This window comes from Anabrus simplex, chromosome 3, assembly GCF_040414725.1.
Source record: "Anabrus simplex isolate iqAnaSimp1 chromosome 3, ASM4041472v1, whole genome shotgun sequence".
NCBI lineage: Eukaryota > Metazoa > Arthropoda > Insecta > Orthoptera > Tettigoniidae > Anabrus > Anabrus simplex.
In genome coordinates this window covers 324,905,575-324,927,540 of record NC_090267.1, presented here as the reverse complement: position 1 = coordinate 324,927,540, position 21,966 = coordinate 324,905,575, and the positions used below count along the sequence as shown (strand labels likewise).

General features: G+C 39.3%; 1 protein-coding gene across 2 annotated transcripts in view; it reads right to left on the bottom strand.

Annotated features, from left to right (window-relative positions):
* Positions 1–21,966, bottom strand: part of LOC136866307 (calnexin) — a 134,482-nt gene that overhangs the window by 9,596 nt on the left and 102,920 nt on the right. For both annotated transcript variants that reach the window (XM_067143150.2, XM_067143151.2), the window contains exon 10: positions 8,695–8,949. In XM_067143150.2, the coding sequence (XP_066999251.2) occupies positions 8,695–8,949 (255 nt within the window). The remainder of the gene's footprint in view (positions 1–8,694; positions 8,950–21,966) is intronic.

Below are 21,966 nucleotides of genomic sequence, written 5' to 3'. Positions count from 1 at the left end.
TAAAAGAAAGTGTTTGTTTGGAACTTGTCACCTGAGTATGCAGCTTCAGTTGGTGGAGAATTTTGCTGTTTGCTTGCCTCCGGACATTTAACGCTTTCTGTCCAGCCAGCAATTATACAGAATTCAAGGTGACGAAGAAGTGTAAATAAGGTTAGGGATGCTGTTAGTAAAGAAGGTTGCATCCATATGTAGAGAAATAGTCGTCGTACTTTTCTCTACCAGATTAGGATTCACGGTAACAGTGGAGTGCAGTGGGGCTCTTACCTGGAGGTATGTTAAAAGTATAATGAGGTTCGATTTTTTTTAGTGATGATTTTAATGATGTGTAATTTGCCTTTGTAGACAGCAAACGAGTAAATCTCGTGAAGAGATGATTTTGTTGGGTAGTATTGTGTATATTAGCTCTATGTAAACGGCCAGCACTAAGTGGGTTGCATTAGTGTTGATTTTGTTGGTGTTTGTCACATATTAGTTCTTATTCGATGTTCTATTTTTATTGGTGAGTTTAATGATGTGTAATTTGCCTTTGTAGACGGCAAACGAATAAATCTCGTGAAGAGATGATTTTGTTGGGTAGTATTGTGCATATTAGCTCTATGTAAACAGCAAGCACTAAGTGGGTTGCATAAGTGTTTATTTTGTTGGTGTTTGTCACATATTAGTTCTTATTCTGGGAGTAAAGTCATAGAATCAAACTTTAAGTGAGTCTTTTGTCAGTGGAGTGAGGCTGAACCTGGCATGTTACCCAAATTTAATTTCAGGGGTTATATAGCAACAGGTAAGGTTACAAAGCAAGTCTGGAGCCTCGTCAGCCTGATGACCGTCGCCTTGGGAGAGGGAGTGGCTCGTTGCTCTACATAATTAAATATTCCTGCAATTGTTTTGCAGGTGGCGCCCATTATCCTTGTTATTTACACTTAGTTGAGTCAACGTTTATCTGTTCAGTATTTCAATAAATTGCAGTAGTTACAATTGGCGCCGCCAACGTGAGGCAGAATGATATCCAGACTTGCTATATGACCTTGGTAGGCACATTTGGTCCAGTGTCAGGAGTTATGTATCGGTGTTGTCATGTTTTGAGTTCTATGTTTTATCAGTGGAATATGAATAATAGTAAGAGTAATAGTAGTGTAATGAATTTGAGAAGGAGAAAAGTGCATAAAGGAAGTATGTCAGTTAATGATGAGGAGAGCAGTTGTGGCACAAGCACACAAAGTTTGATGAAAGTAGTTTTCAGAGTGATAATATGTCTATGGAAAAAGTGTATGGAATTGTAATGGGGGGTGAAGGGGAAGGTAGTGATCAAAATCAAAGTAGCATGGGGGGTAATAATGAGTTTATGAAGTTAGTATTGGAGCAGTTGGCCAAATTGATTGATCAAGGGAATAATTTAAGTAGTCAAATCAGTAATCAGGGGAAGGAATTAAGTGATAAAATTAGTAATGTAGGGGAGGAGGTAAGTAATTTAATTGATAAGCATTGCACGGCAGCTAATGATTGGAGTAGTAGTGTGGAGAAAGGAATTGATAATGTAGGGAGGGAAGGTGATGATTTGAGGGATTTTGGGGGTAAGGGATGTGAAGAAAAGGAGGAGGATTTGTCGGAGGACCTACTATGTGCTAAAATTGATGGTGATAACACTGTGGTAATTGATGCTCTTTGGGAAGTTGCAGAAATTGAAAAGGAAGTTAGTTGTAAAGGTGATGAAGATTATTTTGTGGAGGAGGAGTCTTTGAGGAAGACATATCATGTTGTAGAAGATGGTGTAATTGAGGAGATTAATGTTACGTCGATAATGTGTCTGAGTAGTGATGATTTTGAGATTAATGAAACTTCCGTTAAGAGGGTCAAGAGCAACAGTGTTGATGGCATGAATGATGTGCGAGTGGGAACAGCGATGGAAGTGGGAGAATTTAGTAGTAATGGTCGGGATCTCGAGTTCAGTGATAGTAGTGATTTCAGGAAGAGAGTGTGAGTGAAGGAAAGTGTGAGAAGGGTTGTGTGAATGAGATTGAGGTGATTGAAGCTGGTATGTCCGATAAGGATGAGTGGAGGAAAACTGTCGATGCTGTGGGTGAAAGAGTTTGTGAAGTGGAGTTTAGGTCACATTTTGTGCATAATGAGAATCATAAGAGTGGTTGTGAATATTATGGGGATTCAGGGTTTGAAGATTTTATGAGGAGTAATTGTGTTGGAAAGCTTTTTGGTATTTGGAGAAAGTTCAAAGAAATTGAGAGTGACAATGTGTATGAGAGAACAGGAGGTCGATTCAAACGTATGTTGAGTGGAATATCTGATGCTGAAGATCGTACGAATGATTTCATTGAAGTGTGGAAGAGTATTGATGAAAGAGGTGCGATTGTGGTGTGTTTTCAGAACTGGAGGGATGTCTGGATTGTGAAATGTATATGTGTTCCGAATGTAAGTCTGTGTAAGTTGTGTGTGAAAGAATGGGAAGAGAGTTTTTGTGTGAGATTGGCAACCAGGGTAGATCTACCCTCAGCAGAAGTGGTATCTTCAAAGGTGATTGATTTAGCGAGGCAGAATTTAAGGAAGTCAGCTGATAGGAGAATGATGCAGCAGGGGAGGCATCATGGAGATAGTTTTGAAGTAGGGGAGGAGGTGTTACTAAAGGTTCCACACATTTCATCTGCAGACAACAAAGAAATTCATAAGTTTTTTAAATTGTATCAGGGACCTTATACAGTAGGTAAGAAAGTTGGCAAGTGTGCTTATCACCTGTTGAATAACAAAGGTGACATGATTGGTACATACAATATTCACAATCTTAAGAGGTATGTAAGGTGAAGTATTGTAAGTTCAGATGTTTTGTGTATGTTAAGAAGAATATGTGAATTTTCTTTAAATCCTGAGTGACTTTGACAGGCTGTGTAGGCTGCTGTACTGAAAAGACTGTGATTTGCTCAGATGTATTGTATATAATCTTCACAAATCAAGGGGAGGTATTGTAACCGGACGTATGTACGATCTCCGAGTTTTTAGGTTAGGAAATTTTCGTATATAGTTTGTTAGGTTAAAATCATGTAATTTTGTTTATTTACCATGTAAAAACGTAATATTATAAGAAGAATGTATAGTTAGGGAATATTGCATATGTTCATCATTATATTTTGTATAAATTTCCGTTTGGGTAAGAGTCTGTAAATATGGCCTAGCCGTAAGGATTGTGCAACCGGGAACACTGCGACTATATCGGGAAGGACGGTTGAAGTCAGTTGGATGTGTTGCAACAGGTGGCTTGAAAACACGGGGTACGGCAGGTTGTATCGGTTGAAGAATTGGAGTGAATCAATGTGGACATACATGAGTGGACGGTCTATGTCACATCATATACTCGATAGCCAATGCGAGGGCTTTGTTTTGAGCAAGGTTTGTGTTGACAGAGTGACGCGGGAAGAAGTGCCGGTGTGAGCGTTGCTACCACTAAACTTTTCAGGACACGATTACCACGTGTAGCAAGCACATATAAGTGGGTACGCGTGTGCGGCGAGTCATTCTGATTCTGATTCTCATTGTGTTTCTGACTCTAATGCTGATACTGTGTGTTTCTCATTTGTACTGGTCTGTGGGAGCGACGTATTTGCGCAGTTTGCTATACGATCTGCTATTGTACGGGAGTATCTGTTACGGAGCGATCATGGTATAATCTCAACAACTTACCGGCTTTGCAGTGGACTTTCTGTAAAAGAAAGTGTTTGTTTGGAACTTGTCACCTGAGTATGCAGCTTCAGTTGGTGGAGAATTTTGCTGTTTGCTTGCCTCCGGACATGTAACGCTTTCTGTCCAGCCAGCAATTATACAGAATTCAAGATGACGAAGAAGTGTAAATAAGGTTAGGGATGCTGTTAGTAAAGAAGGTTGCATCCATATGTAGAGAAATAGTCGTCGTACTTTTCTCTACCAGATTAGGATTCACGGTAACAGTGGAGTGCAGTGGGGCTCTTACCTGGAGGTATGTTAAAAGTATAATGAGGTTCGATTTTTTTTAGTGATGATTTTAATGATGTGTAATTTGCCTTTGTAGACAGCAAACGAGTAAATCTCGTGAAGAGATGATTTTGTTGGGTAGTATTGTGTATATTAGCTCTATGTAAATGGCCAGCACTAAGTGGGTTGCATTAGTGTTGATTTTGTTGGTGTTTGTCACATATTAGTTCTTATTCGATGTTCTATTTTTATTGGTGAGTTTAATGATGTGTAATTTGCCTTTGTAGACGGCAAACGAATAAATCTCGTGAAGAGATGATTTTGTTGGGTAGTATTGTGCATATTAGCTCTATGTAAACAGCAAGCACTAAGTGGGTTGCATAAGTGTTTATTTTGTTGGTGTTTGTCACATATTAGTTCTTATTCTGGGAGTAAAGTCATAGAATCAAACTTTAAGTGAGTCTTTTGTCAGTGGAGTGAGGCTGAACCTGGCATGTTACCCAAATTTAATTTCAGGGGTTATATAGCAACAGGTAAGGTTACAAAGCAAGTCTGGAGCCTCGTCAGCCTGATGACCGTCGCCTTGGGAGAGGGAGTGGCTCGTTGCTCTACATAATTAAATATTCCTGCAATTGTTTTGCAGGTGGCGCCCATTATCCTTGTTATTTACACTTAGTTGAGTCAACGTTTATCTGTTCAGTATTTCAATAAATTGCAGTAGTTACAATACGTTGAAATTATGGCGATAACTGTATTTAGGAAAAGATTCCGTAGACCCTTCACGAACGATAGGTTAGATACCCAAAATGGCGCGGCTCCTGCAGCTCAGCTCAGACGATGTCCACAGAGGTTAAAAATTCAACGCGACACGCCTTGAATTGTGTCACAGCGGCCTGTGCGAGACTGCCAACTTAGGAACTAGTTACAAGACTAGGCTATGAGAAAAGATTATTGTCTGACTTGGTTAGGTCCGGCTTGTAACAAAACTATCGGGCAGAGGGCAACAAAGTGGTCAACAGGCCTCTAGCATCCCACACACTCCACAAGGTACGACACGGTTAATCACCCTGTGACTAATTAAAACTTATCTGGCGCACTGTGCGATTTTTTAATTTTCAACGAAGTTGGCAGCCCGAGCCAGCCTATACCAACACAGAAAATGGTGGCAAATTTGAGTTTTATACTGTCTACATTTTAATTCTTGTAAATAAGAATACTTCTAGGGGTCGGTTAGTGGGTCGAGAAGCACTGGCACCAGGAGGCTCATAGTGAGGTTACGCATGAATAACCCGCGCATATATTTTTCTTACGATCGATCAATGCGGGGAAAATTGTGGCCGAGGACAAATAATTTTTCAACGATCGTTGTGATGTGGGGAAATTTAACATTAGTTTATATGGAACATTTTTGGAACTGAATAAATTAAACGAATACGGGAAAACGACAGTTCCAGGAACGATGCATCGAGATTCTACTGTATCCTAACAAGTAGTTATATCATTTAGTAGATCTAAATAATTAACCCTTTGCCATTCTGCATTTAAAGACTGCTGCAGAGCTGGAATTACCATGTTTTCTGATGGTCATCTAAATTCCAACAGACAAAGCAATATAACTGCCACCTTTTAAAGAAAATAACATAGAAATCAAATGAATAAAGATATAAATATAAATGTAATTTCTTTTACAATTTGCTCCTTAATGATTAATGTGTATACATTTGTACTCATCCTAATTTTTAATCTTTACATTTCGCCCCTGATGGTATTCCAAAAAGCACCCCATCCTGAATAGTGGTAGACAGCACTGCTTACATATGAATGTTGTTTGTTTGCCTCTTCCGGAAGCTGCCCCAGTTTTCATTTATAAGCACAAAGCACACACTCTGGCACAACCAGGTATCTTTACAAGAGAATGAAGTAATTTAGGAGATGGAATGCTGAAAGGTAAACTTCTTTTCCTTCCCTTAAGTTTTTTAGACGATTGCCCAATCCCGTAGTATTCTCTTTTCTAATTACTAATTTCCACGCTACCCATATGTTTTGTGTAATTTGTGACAGTATGAGGACATGCAATTTCTATTATTTCATTGCCTTTACTGGTTTTTTGTTTCACTGTACCATCATCCACAGAATCTGAATTTGTTGACAGCATACGAACAGTTAGTTTCCATCTTGCCAAACTTTTGCTGTTACTCCCTCATTTTGTATTTTCCTACATTCTCCCCTCCTGAGTTTTAACTGTGCAAGTTTTCTAAACTAATCAGTACAGCTGTAGGTATTGTGTGTTAACACTGGTTTCATCAGTTTTGCAGGACTTAGAAAGTTATCAAAGTAAATGTGATGCCATTTTCCCTAGTATGGCCCTGTAAGATGTAAAACCACTCGCTCTCCTAATAATAAATTCTGATCCCATGTTTCTTTCTTCCCCTTGTAAATCTCACGCTTCAGAAGGCAACCACTTTTAGAGTCAGCAATAACCCATGCCTTGATACCCCATTTGGAGGGTTTCCCTAGGAAATATCTTTTCAAGATAAATCTTCCCTTGAAACCTATCATAGCTTCGTCTATTGCAAGTTCGAGGCCAGGCAGTACAAAATTTAAGAATTTTTCGGTGTTGCAGACCTGATCCTGCTTTATACAGAATGGCATAATGTTCATCTTGTGGTATTGGTCTGTTTTCATGGCTACTCAGATGCAAATATTGCCCAAGTTTCCTAAACCATCTCAATGCCATTGCCTGCCTTACTGATGGACACACACAAAGGTTACCTAGCAAGTAATTGTCAATTTCAGGTAAAACCAACAAACCCATATAAATTAGAACACCTACACATGCCCTTATTTTGTCACGTTAGTGTCTTGCCAGGTAATATCAACAGTGTCAGTTTTTCTTTTTTAAATACAGTATTCAGCATGTATATTAGTCTGCTTTGCTACTAGTTCATATAATTCCCATCCCACAAAGAATTAAAAAAATATGCTTCTGAACTCCCAGAAGATAAACTGTGATTGTTTTCCCACATTTCCCATGCATTAAAAAGAATAACGTGACTCCAGATATCACTAGTAACATTTGTCTGCAGCCCTGTCCCTCGGTCTTCACACAATATTTGTTCATGATTTTTATGGTTCTCAGAATTATTATCACAGCTAAATTATTCATCACAATACAATTCTGAACCACTACTAGGAACTTCACAATCTCCACTAACTTCTAAAATATCTCCAATTTCGCATTCTTTCAAACATTTTAACACTACTTTGCGATAAGTAGATGACATGGCGATAACTCGAACAATCTCAAACTGGAAGACAATGCTTATAAACTAGGTCTGCTTGTGAAATAGGCTACACACAGGAAAGACTCGTCAGTAAGGTGCCAGAGCTTGCCGAGTCATGGGAAAGCAGCGTGGTTTCACAAGACCCTTCAATATTTCTGTCAACACACTTCTAATGACTTCTAATGAGTGTGACTTGCATTTTGGAGCATTCAGCATGGCAGGCAAGTCATAAAACTCTAACACTCTGGAGCGTTAGGAATGGCATAAGGTAAATAATCTGCCTCCATTTCTTTTCTACTATTGTTTTCTTTATTAATATACATACCTTATAATTCATAATTCTGCAAATGTATAGTATGTAATATGCCTCAGACAACAATGATAGAACTAAACACTAAACATTTCCGGGGGTTCCACAAGAAACTTTTGCTTCAAAAAGTGCTTTGTGACTGAAAAGGTTTTGGAGCCACTGATCTAGAGTATTAATGCTATGTTCTCAGGAATTTTAATCGTACCAATGGACAGCCAATAAGCTTCTTTTGTAACCTTCCCGCAATGTGTCTTACACTTTTTGTTGTTCTTTGTTCTGAGGCATACTTAAGTGACAATGCCTGAACAGCATATATGCACCAGTCTGTATGCTATCAGATATAACTAGCCTAGTCATGTATGTAAATAATCCCTGCACCCTAATTTTAGGGAGAGAAATTAAGAAGACATTATTTGTATTGTTTTGTTAAATATTTATACTGGGAACTGTAATTACTATGGTCAATAAATTATAAAACAATGCATTGCATCATAATCTTCTAAATATACCAAAGTCTGCTCTGCATAACCAGTTTGTGTTAGTACATATGAATTTTTCTGATGCAAACCAATTGCATAATCTGTGGAAATCTGCAATCTTTTCTTCATAATTGTCTGGGAAATGTTGTGCAATGCAGGTAATTTCATTGAAAATGACATGAGTTAACCACAGTTAGCTTTAAAACCCATAATTTTTAACTCCCTTGCTATTGCTATAGCTTTCAAAACACATTTTACTCCTGACTGCACATCTAAACCGTTTCTTCAGGCATATATTTGCATAGCCTGTTTTCAATTTCTAGAAACTTTACTTTTTGTTCACAAAATGCCAGGCAGTTACTGGTTCTATGCTCAAGAGTAGCTTTATTATTCCTATCATGTACAGCAACTTTAGTTCACATTGTACTTTCGATTGCAGCACAATTACCAATTTGCTCTGCTTCTCTTCAATACAAAGTACATTTGTCAAGAAAAATCCATCTATAAACTACCGCTTCCTTAAATATCAGAAGTCTGAATCAATTTTAAAATACCACTTAACAGATAAGATAATATAAGCTAGTGTAGAGGTTTCGAGTATAGGCAATGGTAAGGGCATTTTGATTTTATAAATAGAAAAGAAGAAAATTGAAAGAGGAAAGAATGTTCTTACCTTTTCGTCCTTAATATCTTCTTCCTCATTTTCCTTTGTTTGTTCTTGGTCATCTGCAATCTTTTCTCCCTCATCTTCAGGTTCAATATCCCCTTCACTAGCTTCTTGATCTTCCTCTTGCTCCACACTATCTTCCTCTTGCAATTCCAATTGGCTTTTGGAAACAGGTGCTACTCTCGGTCTCTCTGGTATATCATCAGGAGTGAACGCATCAGTCTTTTTTGCTTCTGCAGCTCGTTTCTTTTCTGCTTTCTCCTTTAAGAGTAAATTAATACAATATTATTAATTTATACCTTATTAGTAATAGGATATTGAAAAAGTCATAAAACTAGGAGTGTGTACAAAATTAAAACATTAATATTAGAAAATGCATTAATTTGATTTATGGATATTTCCAATATTTCTGAATGAACTTCTGAATATTTCAATTTAACAATTATTCTATCCTAATGCATGGGTTAGTCATTTCCATATGGGAAACTTTTGTCCTTGCCATATCCGAGAAGTCTAAGAGGTACCCTCTCACAGGCTTGCAATGACTTGTAATGTTGGTCATATGTTTGACCGAAGTCAACGTGGAATGATCTAGGGATGAATTATTGGTATAAATATGTCTCGTGCTTACAGACCTAAAATATCATCAGGAAACAAATATCTAAACATACACAGCTAAACATTAACATTCTTAGTTTTATTAGTTTACATTCTACAATAATTTAAATGTTGCTATTACGGTGCAGCATTTAATTTACATTGCTAATCTTCCTACATTCTATTTAACAATCTGAAAACTATTGAAAAATTTAGTCACTGTCTTTATCAGATAGGTTTCCACTCCATTCTTCAACGGAGAAAGGAAGTAACAAATATGATGCATTCCATTCTGGCATGAGCAAGAGCAAACTATCAAGCTTGCACTGCTGTTCACTTTTCCAATTTGCCTGGGACAGTAACAGCTTCCCACATGGAAAATGTAAGTGCAATTCACAAAATATCAATAATGGATATTTAAAAAAAAAAAGAAAAAAGTAGAACAATGATTGATCATTCTGGGATATGTGGTGCAGAAAGGTGTCTCCATAATAAAGTGATAAAACCTATAAAACAGATGGTTTCAAGCATTGTTAGCAAAGAAATTTCAGGCCTGACTAACTTTCTACAGTGTGTGTTGTTGTGTTTGAGTCATCAGTCCATAGACTGGTTTGATGCAGCTCTCCATGCCACCCTATCCTGTGCTAACCTTTTCGTTCCTACGTAACTATTGCATCCTACATATGCTCTAATCTGCTTGTCATATTCATACCTTGGTCTACCCCTACCGTTCTTACCCCCTACACTTCCTTCAAAAACCAACTGAACAAGTCCTGGGTGTCTTAAGATGTGTCCTATCATTCTATCTCTTCTTCTCGTCAAATTTAGCCAAATTGATCTCCTCTCACCAATTCGATTCAGTATCTCTTCATTCGTGATTCGATCTATCCATCTCACCTTCAGCATTCTTCTGTAACACCACGTTTCAAAAGCTTCTATTCTCTTTCTTTCTGAGCCAGTTATCGTCCATGTTTCACTTCCATACAATGCCACGCTCCACACGAAAGTCTTCAAAAACATCTTTCTAATTCCGATATCAATGTTTGAAGTGAGCAAATTTCTTTTCTTAAGAAAGCTCTTCCTTGCTTGTGCTAGTCTGCATTTTATGTCCTCCTTCTGCCATCGTGAGTTATTTTACTACCCAAGTAACAATATTCATCTACTTCCTTTAACACTTCATTTCCTAATCTAATATTTCCTGCATCACCTGTCTTCGTTCGACTGCACTCCATTACTTTTGTTTTGGACTTATTTACTTTCATCTTGTACTCCTTACCCAAGACTTCATCCATACCATTCAGCAACTTCTCGAGATCTTCTGCAGTCTCAGATAAAATAACAATATCATCGGCAAATCTCAAGGTTTTGATTTCTTCTCCTTGGACTGTGATTCCCTTTCCAAATTTCTCTTTGATTTCCTTTACTGCCTGTTCTATGTAAACATTGAAAAGGAGAGGGGACAAACTGCAGCCTTGCCTCACTCCTTTCTGCATTGCTGCTTCTTTTTCAAAGCCCTCGATTCTTATCACTGCAGACTGATTTTTATACAGATTGTAAATAATTCTTCATTCTCGGTATCTGATCCCTATCATCTTCAGAATCATAAATAGCTTGGTCCAATCAACATTATCGAATGCCTTTTCTAGATCTACGAATGCCATGTACGTGGGCTTGTCCTTCTTGATTCGATCCTCTAAGATCAGACGTAAAGTCAGGATAGCTTCACGTGTTCCTACATTTCTTCTGAAGCCAAATTGATCTTCTCCCAACTCAGCTTCAACTTGTTTTTCCATTCTTCTGTAAACAATACGTGTTAAAATTTTGCAGGCATGAGATACTAAACTAATGCTGCGGTAGTTTTCACACCTGTCAGCACCGGCTTTCTTGGGAATAGGTATAACAACATTCTTCCGAAAATCGGATGGGACTTCTCCTGTCTCATACATCTTGCACACTAAATGAAATAACCTTGCCATGCTGGTTTCTCCTAAGGCAGTCAGTAATTCAGCTTTCTACTATTATTATTATTATTATTATTATTATTATTATTATTATTATTATTATCATCATCAACATCATCAAGGAGGGATTATAGAAAAATTGAAGTATGGACAGTAAATACAGAAATTATTTTTGAAATATCATGCCAGTTAAAAATGTTTTAAACAGGGTCTGAATGATACTGCACATACAAGGATTCTACTCTATCCACTCCCTAGCAAGGAAACCAACAGAAGGAAGGCCATCAGGAGGTGTATCTATCTACTACAAACCATGGATAGGACCCATGAAGACCCTACATACAGAAGAAAATCTAATAATTGCAAAAACAATCAAGTTCACTGTAATAGGCATTTATATAAGCCCGAACACCGACATAGAAGAAATAATGGAGCTCCTAACGCTTTCCTTCAGGAAAATCCCAAACACAGAAGAAAACGTCATACTAGCAGGAGATATGAACTGCAGACTAGACAAACCCGACATGAAATGTAGAGCTGTCCTCACATTTCTTGATGAAGAAAATTTCAAATTAGTGAATGACCCAAAACATAAAACTTATTTTGCCCACAATGGAAGTAGCACCATCGACCTGGTATTCCATAAAGGAGATGATATACACATTCTAGAACAAAAGGGATTATGGACTTCACCAGTAACCCCGCTGAGAAAACACATCCCCATACAGACCAAATTCTCACTCAAGATTCCAAAGAAAGTTATAACAACAAATGTAAAAATCACCGTATCCAGAAAGATAAATTTGGCAGAACTAGAGAGAGTATTAGGAAATGTAACTGAAGCAGAAAAAGCAATCAAGGAGTGTGATTTAAACAAAGCCCTAGCAACAATCAACAATATGCTAAAAGCAAGTATAACCCAAAAACTGAACACAAGAAAAGCTCAACCGTGGTTCGACAAGGAGTGCTACACAGAAAGACAAATCACATTAAATGCGCTGCATAAAGCCAAGATGACGTCAAAACCAGAAGACCTTCAAATATACGGTGAAAAACGAAAATAGTACAAGAACCTACTAACACAAAAACGTACTCAATACATGGAGAAAGAAGGTGAAAAAACTGCTGAAGAAGCAATAAAAGACCCATATGTAGCCATCAGACGCAGAACATCAAGAACTAGCAACGTAGAAATAGGAACCTGGGAAACGCACTTCACTCATATTCTTAACAATGCCAGGAAACAGGCGGCATACGAAATTGAACACAACAACCAGCTTGAAGCGATACCTCCCATCACCAAAGCAGAGGTGTTAGACACTATCAAAGCTACAAAGTGCAAAAAAGCCGCTGGACCGGACAGGTTTTATAATGAGCACCTTAAAGAATCCACACAGCATCTAGCAGAAATATGGTCCAAACTGTTTAATAAATGCCTAGAATTAGGAAATATTCCTGATGAATGGAGAAAATCAACAATTATAACCCTCTATAAAGGGAAAGGTGAAACCAACGACCCAAACTCATACAGATGAATCGCTCTAGAAAGCAATATCTTCAAGCTGTTAACAAGAATCCTAACCAACAGGATAGTTGAAGAAGTAGACCCCAAAATGCCAGAAGAGCAATTTGGATTTAGAAGAGAAAGAGGAACCCTGCATGCAATTCAAAACCTACTCAATGACATAGAAGAAGCACAACGGCTTCACAAAGGAAAATTTTATGCAGTCTTCATAGACTATACAAAAGCCTTCGACATAATAGACAGGAAGAAACTAATGTCCAAACTCCAAACTATGATTGGAAATACTCCCCTTACAGCTCTAATAAGAAATATTCTGGCATACAACCAGATCACCATAGATGATGCGACCCATAAAACAAAGGAAATCACCCAAACTAATGGAGTGCTGCAAGGTGATCCACTCAGCCCCATACTATTCAATATTGCCACCGCGGATGTAACAAAAGCAATCAGAGAAAGAGCAAAGGATGCAGTGATCTACATATATGCAGACGACATGGTCCTAGGGTCAACAAAGAAGGAAGAGCTCCAACTCGCTTTCTCAGCGCTGGCTGAATGGGCAGGAAATAATAGTCTGAAAATAAACTGGACAAAAACTCAACAGATGGTCTTTCGGAAAGGCGGACGAAATGCAGCAAACGACAACGTAGAATACGAAGACGGCAAAGTGGAAATAGTAAACTCATTCAAATACCTGGGAATAACCTTGCAGACTACTGGGACATTCAGACTACACATAAAAGACAAAGCAGTTGCAGCCATAAAAGCCATGTACGACATCAACAATCTACAGCAGTTATCCTTAAAAACAGCTATGCGCCTATTTGACACAACAATCCTACCAATACTCATCTATGGAATCCACTTGATATGGGAAAGAATAACAAAGAGAGACCTGGCCACCATAGGAGGAGGTAAGGCAAAATTCCGAAAGACCATAATGGGCATCTCAAAATACACGCGTTCCCACCTAACATACGAACTAGCACGGCAACCCTTCCTTATTGAAGAACTGAGGATAAAACTACCACTGCACACCTAGCGGAAAGGCGGAAGAAGAGAGAAGAAATTCCACTAGAGTTCTACAGCACAGATGCCATGTTGGATCGAAATGGGACGAACACCAACCAGAAGCTAAGACATGTGATAATAAAACACGGGTACCACCACAAAATATGTAAAAATATGTCTTATCACACCCAAATGAAAAATGTGAGTGTTCGCTGTGTGATCAGTTCTGTGACATGTATCACATCACAAGATGTAAAAACAACAACAAATCTCTATGCGATTATAGCAAAGACTAAAACGGTCAATAATCTTTGTAATGCACATTCGTGCGCTTTTCTAATAATAATAATAATGATACTGCATAATTATTAATTTAAGGAGCAGTAACATCGTAGTAATCAATTCATAAAAGACTATGACAAAATGAAGTGTAAGTATAAACAAAAACAAAACCCCGTGGCACAACAACTCTGAGGGGCCTTGGACTACCTAGCAAATGCTGCTCAATCCAGGGCCTGGAGAATACAAGGCAACACGTGGCCAGTTCGATAAATCCTCTAGGCCGTTATTCTTAGCTTTCTAGACCACTGCTACTTTACTATTAGATAGCCCCTCAGTAGTTCTCACACAGGCTGAGCTGACCTTAAACCAGCTTTCTGATCCAGGTATAAATCCCTGGATTGACATCAAACGTGAGGCCACCGGGTGAGAAATAATAAAAATGTGTTCTTACTTATACAATTAAATATTATTCTATTTTTGTTTGGGAGTGAGCGAAAGTGCATGTGTGGTGATTTTCCATTTAGTTACTGAAAACTGAACAGAATATATGAGAGAAACACCAGCAAACTCCTCAAAGATTACAAGAACATACGATACTCTACTGAATGACTGAATGCCTCAGGTGGTGGTGGTGAATTTTTGTTTTAAGAGGAAGTACAACGAGGTAATGATCCTCTCTGAACATATTAGTGGAAAATAAATTTAAAATAAAAACAATATTTATTCAACAAAGGAATTTGAAAACGCAGTACAAAATAAAACAAACAATAATTAAATTAGGCCGAAAAATTACTAACGAATCAAAAGGGAATGTGCGTTCCCTGAGTAACAGTACACTTTAAATTTATATACCCTTGATTAGTCCACTGTCGCACATAAAGCGGATGATGAGATCAGCAGTAGTCGCGTCATCGGCTAGTATGCGTTTGAGTGTTTCCTGCAGGCCGAGGCTCCGTCTTAGGCCAGAGACATCAGTGCACTCTGTGATGATGTGGGCCACGGTGAAGTCGGCACCACAAGAACACACTGGAGGGGTCTTCCCTCTTTAGGAGATAAGAGTGGTAGATCGTAAATGACCTCTCCTCAGCCTACAGGAGGTCGGAAAGAGGACCGCCACACGGTAGGTGTCTTCTTAATTGATCTCAGCTTGTTGGGAGTTCGGATAGCTAGCCACTCCAATTCCCAGGACACCAAGATGGTTCAACGTAGCTGAGAACAAATATCTTTAGCAGGTACATTGACAGGTCTTGGAGGTAAAAGTACCGCTTCCCATGCAGCTTCATCCGCAAGTTCATTTCCCGCAATCCCAACGTGGCTTGGAAGCCATGTGAAAGTGATTCTGGTGCCAGCATCACTTAACCTGGCTAGAAGGTCATGAATCTGCTGCACCAGTGGGTGTTGCAAGAAACAGGCTTCAATAGACTGCAGAGAGCTTAATGAGTCGGTACACATACGAAAGTGGCGTCCATCATACAGTACAAACTGCCTCTAAGATGGTGCAAAGCTCCAGAGTATACACGCTACATACACTAGGAAGAGAAATCTTCGTGCTCATATCATCGCTGACAAAAGAGCAACCAACATTATCTCCGATTTTAGAACCATCCGTGAAGATATGCTTCGCGGCCAGATATTGGTGAACGAAGTCTTGGAAATACCTCCAATAAACGGAGGAATCCATGTTCAACTTGGGTCCACAGAGTAGATCTAGACGTATATCCGGTCACGGAACTAACCACGGAGGTACCTTGCTGAAAGTTTGTTCAAGACAACCACTGATATCGATATTCAGATCACGACACCAGCTATGAATTGCAAGAGACTATCCTCAGTAAACAATAAGTGTAAGTTCTAGAATAATGTTACCGGTTTAACCTTGTAAGAATGTTTATAGCTGAAGATGTTCAAAATTTGAACGAAACATGTCCTATGTTTTAACAATTAAGCAATAAAATAAGGATGAGATCCTAATTTTATAATTGCTTTTAATGTATTGAATAGGTGGAAATCAAAGTTTTATTGTTCTCCTTTACCAGCTATCAATTCGAAACCCAACCGGCCGTGTGGCTTTCGGCCTAAAGATGCATTGATAGCCTGGATGTAGTGGCATTTCACAAATTTTGGCAGCGTTCGTGAGCAGTAACTGCTGCCTCCTTATCCGTAAAGGTGGAACTCCTGCAGTAACTCCGCTTCAGCGAGTAGGCTGGGAATGGGGCTAGTACGGAAAGCTCCCGTTGCCAGCTTTACTCCACTATGGTGAATACTGTCTACAAGGCTCAGCGTAGATTTTGATGCTGAGCCATAAGCCACACTTCAATAGTCAATTCGGGAGAGGACAGTTGCCGTGTAAAATCGTAGCAGCACAGCACAGTCACCCCCCCGAAGTGCCGCTGAGAAACTTAAGCATGTTAAGTCTCTTCATGCAGGCAACCTTCAACTGACGGATGTGGGGCTGCCATGTTAGTGATCAAAATGGAGACCCAGGAATCTGCAGGCATCTACCACTGGTAAGACAATGTTGTCGCAAACGGAGTTCGGGTTCAGGATGTACAAGCCGACGTCGACAGAAGTGTATAACTGAGGTTTTCGCCGCTGAAAATCGAAAACCATGTTGCAAGGCCCATCTGTCGACTCGGTTAATAGCTTGCTGTAGCTGCCTCTCAGCAAACGCCACCCTTACAGAGCTGTAATGTAGAGCTAAGTCGTCTACATACAGCGATGGAACGACTGCGGGCCCAGCAGCGGCAACTATGCCGTTGATGGCGATTGCGAACAGTGTGACACTCAGTACAGATCTCTGAGGTACTCCATTTGCCTGAATGTAATATTAAGAAAATGTATTCCCTAATTGGACTCAAAAGAGCTGGAGGGACATGAAGTTCTCAATAAACGTTGGCAAATTTCTGCAAAATCCCAACTGGTGTAGAGTGGAGAGAATACCATATCACCAGGTAATATCGTAAGCTTTCTCCAGGTCAAAAAACATGGCGATTAGGTGTTCCTTCCGGAGAAAGGCCTCCTGAATGGCAATTTCCAGTCTGACCAGATGATAAGTGGCAGACCGATGAGAGCAAAAACCACACGGGTAGTTAGACAAGAAACCTTCCTTTTCCATGGCCCACATAAGACGCCGGTTAACAATCCTTTCAAATAGCTTACAAAGGCCATTTGTAAGGTATATTGGCCTATAACTATCCAGGAGTTTGGGATCTTTACCTGGCTTGGGAATTCGTATCACAATTCCCTCACGCCATTCAGATGGAAACACTCCCTCACTCCATATTCTGTTGAATAGGGTGAGGATATCCCGGAGACATCTGTGACTCAAATGGTTAAGCATTTGATTATAGATTTTGTCTGGTCCAGGAGCTGTGTCTCTGCATAGCGCGAGTGCACTCTGCAACTCCCCCTCCATGAAGGCCATGTTGTAGGGATGTGAAGCATTAGAGGCGAAAGAAAGATGGTGTGCGTCTGCTTCGTGTTAATTGGTAGAAATGCAGGGTCGTATCTCCCAGAGCTGGACGTAACTGCAAAATATGACGTGATGTGGTCAGCAATGACTGAAGGAATTGTAACAATATCTCCATCAATGGAGATACCGGGGACTGCGGGCACATTCTGTACACCGACAATACTGCGGAGTTTTGTCCACACTTGTGATGATGGAAGTGCCGTCATAGAAGACACATACTTTTCCCACGTAGCTTTCTTACTTTCTCGAATTTAAAAAAATGGGCCTTCGTGCGCAGATGCTTAAATGTGATATGATTGACCATTCTTGGATTCCAACGATAGTGCTTAAAAGCCTGTCGGCGATCACGTATGGCTGCTGAAATTTTGTCCGTCCATCATGGGACCTGTTTCCAGTGACAAATACCGGATGAGGATGGAATTGTTTCCTCTGCAGCAGTCAAAATTCCAGTAGTAATAGAAGAAATGTAATCGTCAACAGACTCCAGCGTATCTTCGGCCATTACTGTGCGTTTAGATAATTCTGGCCAATTTGCCTGCCGAAGTAACCAGCGCTTGGGTACTTCGAACCGTCTTTGATTCAAGAGAGAGAGAATTAACGGGAAGTGGGAACTATCGCAGAGGTCGTCGTGTACTTGCCACCGTAGCAGGGGAACTAGCACACAGCTGCACAAAGTGACATCCAGGTGTGAGAATGTGCCATGTGCGCTGCTGAAATGTGTTGGTTCCCCTGTATTAAACACGCATAGATCAAACAGGTTGATCAGGCGCTCGAGCATCCTCCCCCTAGCACAGGAAGACGGAGAACACCATAGTGTGTTTCGGGCATTCACGTCTCCCAGCATGAGGAAAGGAGGAGGCAACTAAGCGATCAAATCTTGTAGTGCAACTGTTTCCAGATCATAGTCCGGTGGAAAGTACACGTTGCACACCGTTGTCATTACTGGTAACGGAGTGCGAACTGCAACTGCATCTAGCTGAATATTGAGCGGTACTTCTTCGCTGAAGATGTCAGAGCGAACTAGGATACAAACGTCCCCAGTTGCCGCGCCATCCACAGTTACTCTGTCTTTGGGATAAAGGCAATATCCTCTCATAGTCGTGTCATGTCCAGGTCTAAAACAAGATTCCTGTAGGCAGACTATGGAGGCCGCATAGACGGATATCAACTGACGTAACTCAGCTAAGCGATAGTGATAACTACTGCAGTTCCACTGCAATAGTGCTATTATGTGGATACGTAAAGCTCAGAATTCTGGACAATTTCTTGCCCTTCGTTTGGTCCATTACCTGCCAGGTTCCGCCGTCTTTGTCAGTGTCAGACTCTGTGACTGGACACTCCGCGGATAGTGATCTCATTGATTGGGAACAGTGGGCCTTCTTCCTGGGAAAACTAGGTTCTCCAGAAAAGTGACCGAACAAGAGGGCGTCGGGGCCTCTCGCTCTTTTTTGGAGAAGAGCCGCAGATGGCTTCACGATCTGGGCATTTATTATTTGCAATGATTTACACATGCAGGTCTATTCCATTGGTTTTTCAGTAAATATGTGATGTATTGTGTAAGTCTGATTTCTAAGTAATTCTGAATTACAAGTAGTTTTCTCTTCCCCTTGATATACATATAAGTCAGGTTCAACTGTATTATGTGAAATTTTGGCTTTCAAAGACAGGCTTACATACTTGTTAAGTTATACAGCATATTTGCAAACTGTAGATCTGCACTTAAAATATGTGTTGGTGTGAGGACAACAATGTAATTGCCTCTGTAAAAGAATCCTTCATTTTAGTTATGAATGAAGGCTTTAGTTTACAATGGTTCTTCTGATTTAACACCTCACACACAAATTTAGACAATAAAAGTGGATAGCTGTAGTAATCATGATATGTTGCTTATTTACTGCAATATTCTTCCTTCTCTTGCAGTACTCATGGTTGTTGGAGAGGTGTGTCTGAAAGATTTGTGTTTAGATACAATACATTTTTTTTAACTGAATGCATTAATTCCAAGCTCCATGGCAGGCTTAGAAAACTGTACCATTTGGATTAAGTGTTCGAATTTAGCTGCTGATGTTAGCTTTTCTGGAATTAGATATTTTATTTCCACACTGACTCCAGCCAAGTGGTGTGATAATAAACTGTTTTAAGCCCCAGTGCATCTTCTCTGTTCATCATCATCATCATCATCATCATCATATCTTCTCCTCCTTGTTTGGCCCACTGGCTTTTTTTTGCTTTGGTATCACACTTTGATAAATTTTGGATCTTGGGTGAATGAGAATTTCTCACACAGAACTCCCCAATAACTGCATTCCAGTACATTCAACTCACATTCTCCCTTAACTACTGTATATTTTACCTGAGATGGCATCGTCATACTTGAAGGCTGTAATATTGGTCAGTTTTTATTATTGACTATAATTGTGCACGTTTTTTGGGGGTGATTGCAAGACACTGACTTTTTAAAATTGATACATAGACCCCAACTGTCTGAGGTGGTCATTCCAGGCTTGGTACGTAGATCTCCTTTAGAGGTATTTGCAAGCATGATACCAGCAAATAATGAAGTGGATTGGTGACAATGCTGAGCCTTAGTATAGCCAACATTAACTGGAAAGTTGCCTGGAGGTATCTGCAGCACACTTCACTGGACTACTGACATTCCTGTACAGTTTCTAGACTCTGTTGAGGTAGCTCAGGTACCTTATGGTCTCTCAATGTATACTAGACCTATTGCTGTATAAAGCATAGACGGATATCAACTGACGTAACTCAGCTAAGCGACAGTGATAACTACTGCAGTATAACACAATGAATGGCCTTCTCAGAGTCTATATGCAATGGCTTTCTTTACTCCCAGTGGTTCTCCACTAGGAGTCAAGTTCGAAAAATAACATCAGTGCTGCTAGTTCCCGTGAAAAAACCAGCTTGAACTGCTTGTAATGTATCTTAAGCTTTGGCGGCATTGTGAAAGTAAAAAACAATGAAGGTAGAGGAAGAGCGAATTGAGAGCGAAAGGGACTCGCTCGGTTGGCCAGTAAGTAAGGGTCAACAATGTCACTTGGTGAAACTCTTTGTGTTCTGTTTCAGCACCGAAACCCGACCTCTCTACTTCCGTCTACGCCGACAAAGAGGAAACTTTGTAAATACAGTAGTTTTTTTTTTTCAAAAAGCACGTGCTCATTACAATTATGCAAAACTCAGTTATATTTCACTGACACTTGACACGTATAACAGTGAATTACGTATAAATAAGGTTTAATTAACATGCTTTTAAATTACATTTTGCCAGGATCTAAAGGAAATTATGAACAAATACGAATTATGCTGAATAGAGTTACGTATAAAGCAGGTTCAACTGTAATTGGAAATTTAAAATAAGCATGTTAATGTGCCTTATGAATGTCACACAGCATCAACAGTCAGAATTACTACAGTAAATGATGTTAATGTTGCTACTTGCAACAAAGAGACAGTCTCACCTCGCTGAGTAAGATACACATATTAGTGAGAAAGAACCAAGCATGTGTGAAAACTATCTTCCATGAATCCTATCTCTACTCTGGAAATATCTACAACAGAGCATCCATGATCAAAATTTCTTAGATGTCATTACAGAAACTCAAAGAGATAAGAATTCTAGATGGAAATTTTTTTTTTTTTTTTTTTGCTTTTGGTTAAAGTTGCACTAACACATCACAGGTTTTCGGTAGCTCAAGGATGGGAAAGGGCTAGAATTTGGAAGGAAGTGGCTGTTTAAGGTACAACTCCACCAATTGCCTGGTGTGAAAATGGGAAACCACAGAAAACCATCTACACTGCTTTAAGATAAAATTCTAAAAGAATTTATTTGTATAAATTCCACCTGCTCAATACATGTTTGCCATTCGTCTAGAAAGCTACATAGAACATGTTTCGACATAGCCTAGAGGCCATCATCAGCTAAAATAACACAAAGATGAAAGACATATACAAAAATAGTGATACATAAAAAACTTGAGATAAAATACGATCAACAAATGCAATGAAAATCTATATTTAAAATGTACATAGCTTCAATCTTGGACAAATTTAGTTGTACCAGGTGTGGGTTCAACCGTATTTAACACAACTATTGATTGGCTGGAGGAAATACTTAAAATTGCAAAGACTGTTAAATGTTGTTCTATTTGTCATGCTTCTGGAAACAGAGTGAAGTTTTAAAAATCCATGCGATGCCAGTTATTTCGGATAGACCGGGAGGAGCTTTCAAATCCGCTACAAAGAAAATTTTAATGCAGCTAAATACAGAAGATTTTCTGTTATGAGTGAACACATGAAAGATCACAATCACTCATTCTCCACCATAGATAAAGATCTAGATATCCTACATTTAACAAAAAAGGGAACTTTATTATTTATTTACATTTGATGGCCTTCACTGGATCACTCTAGCC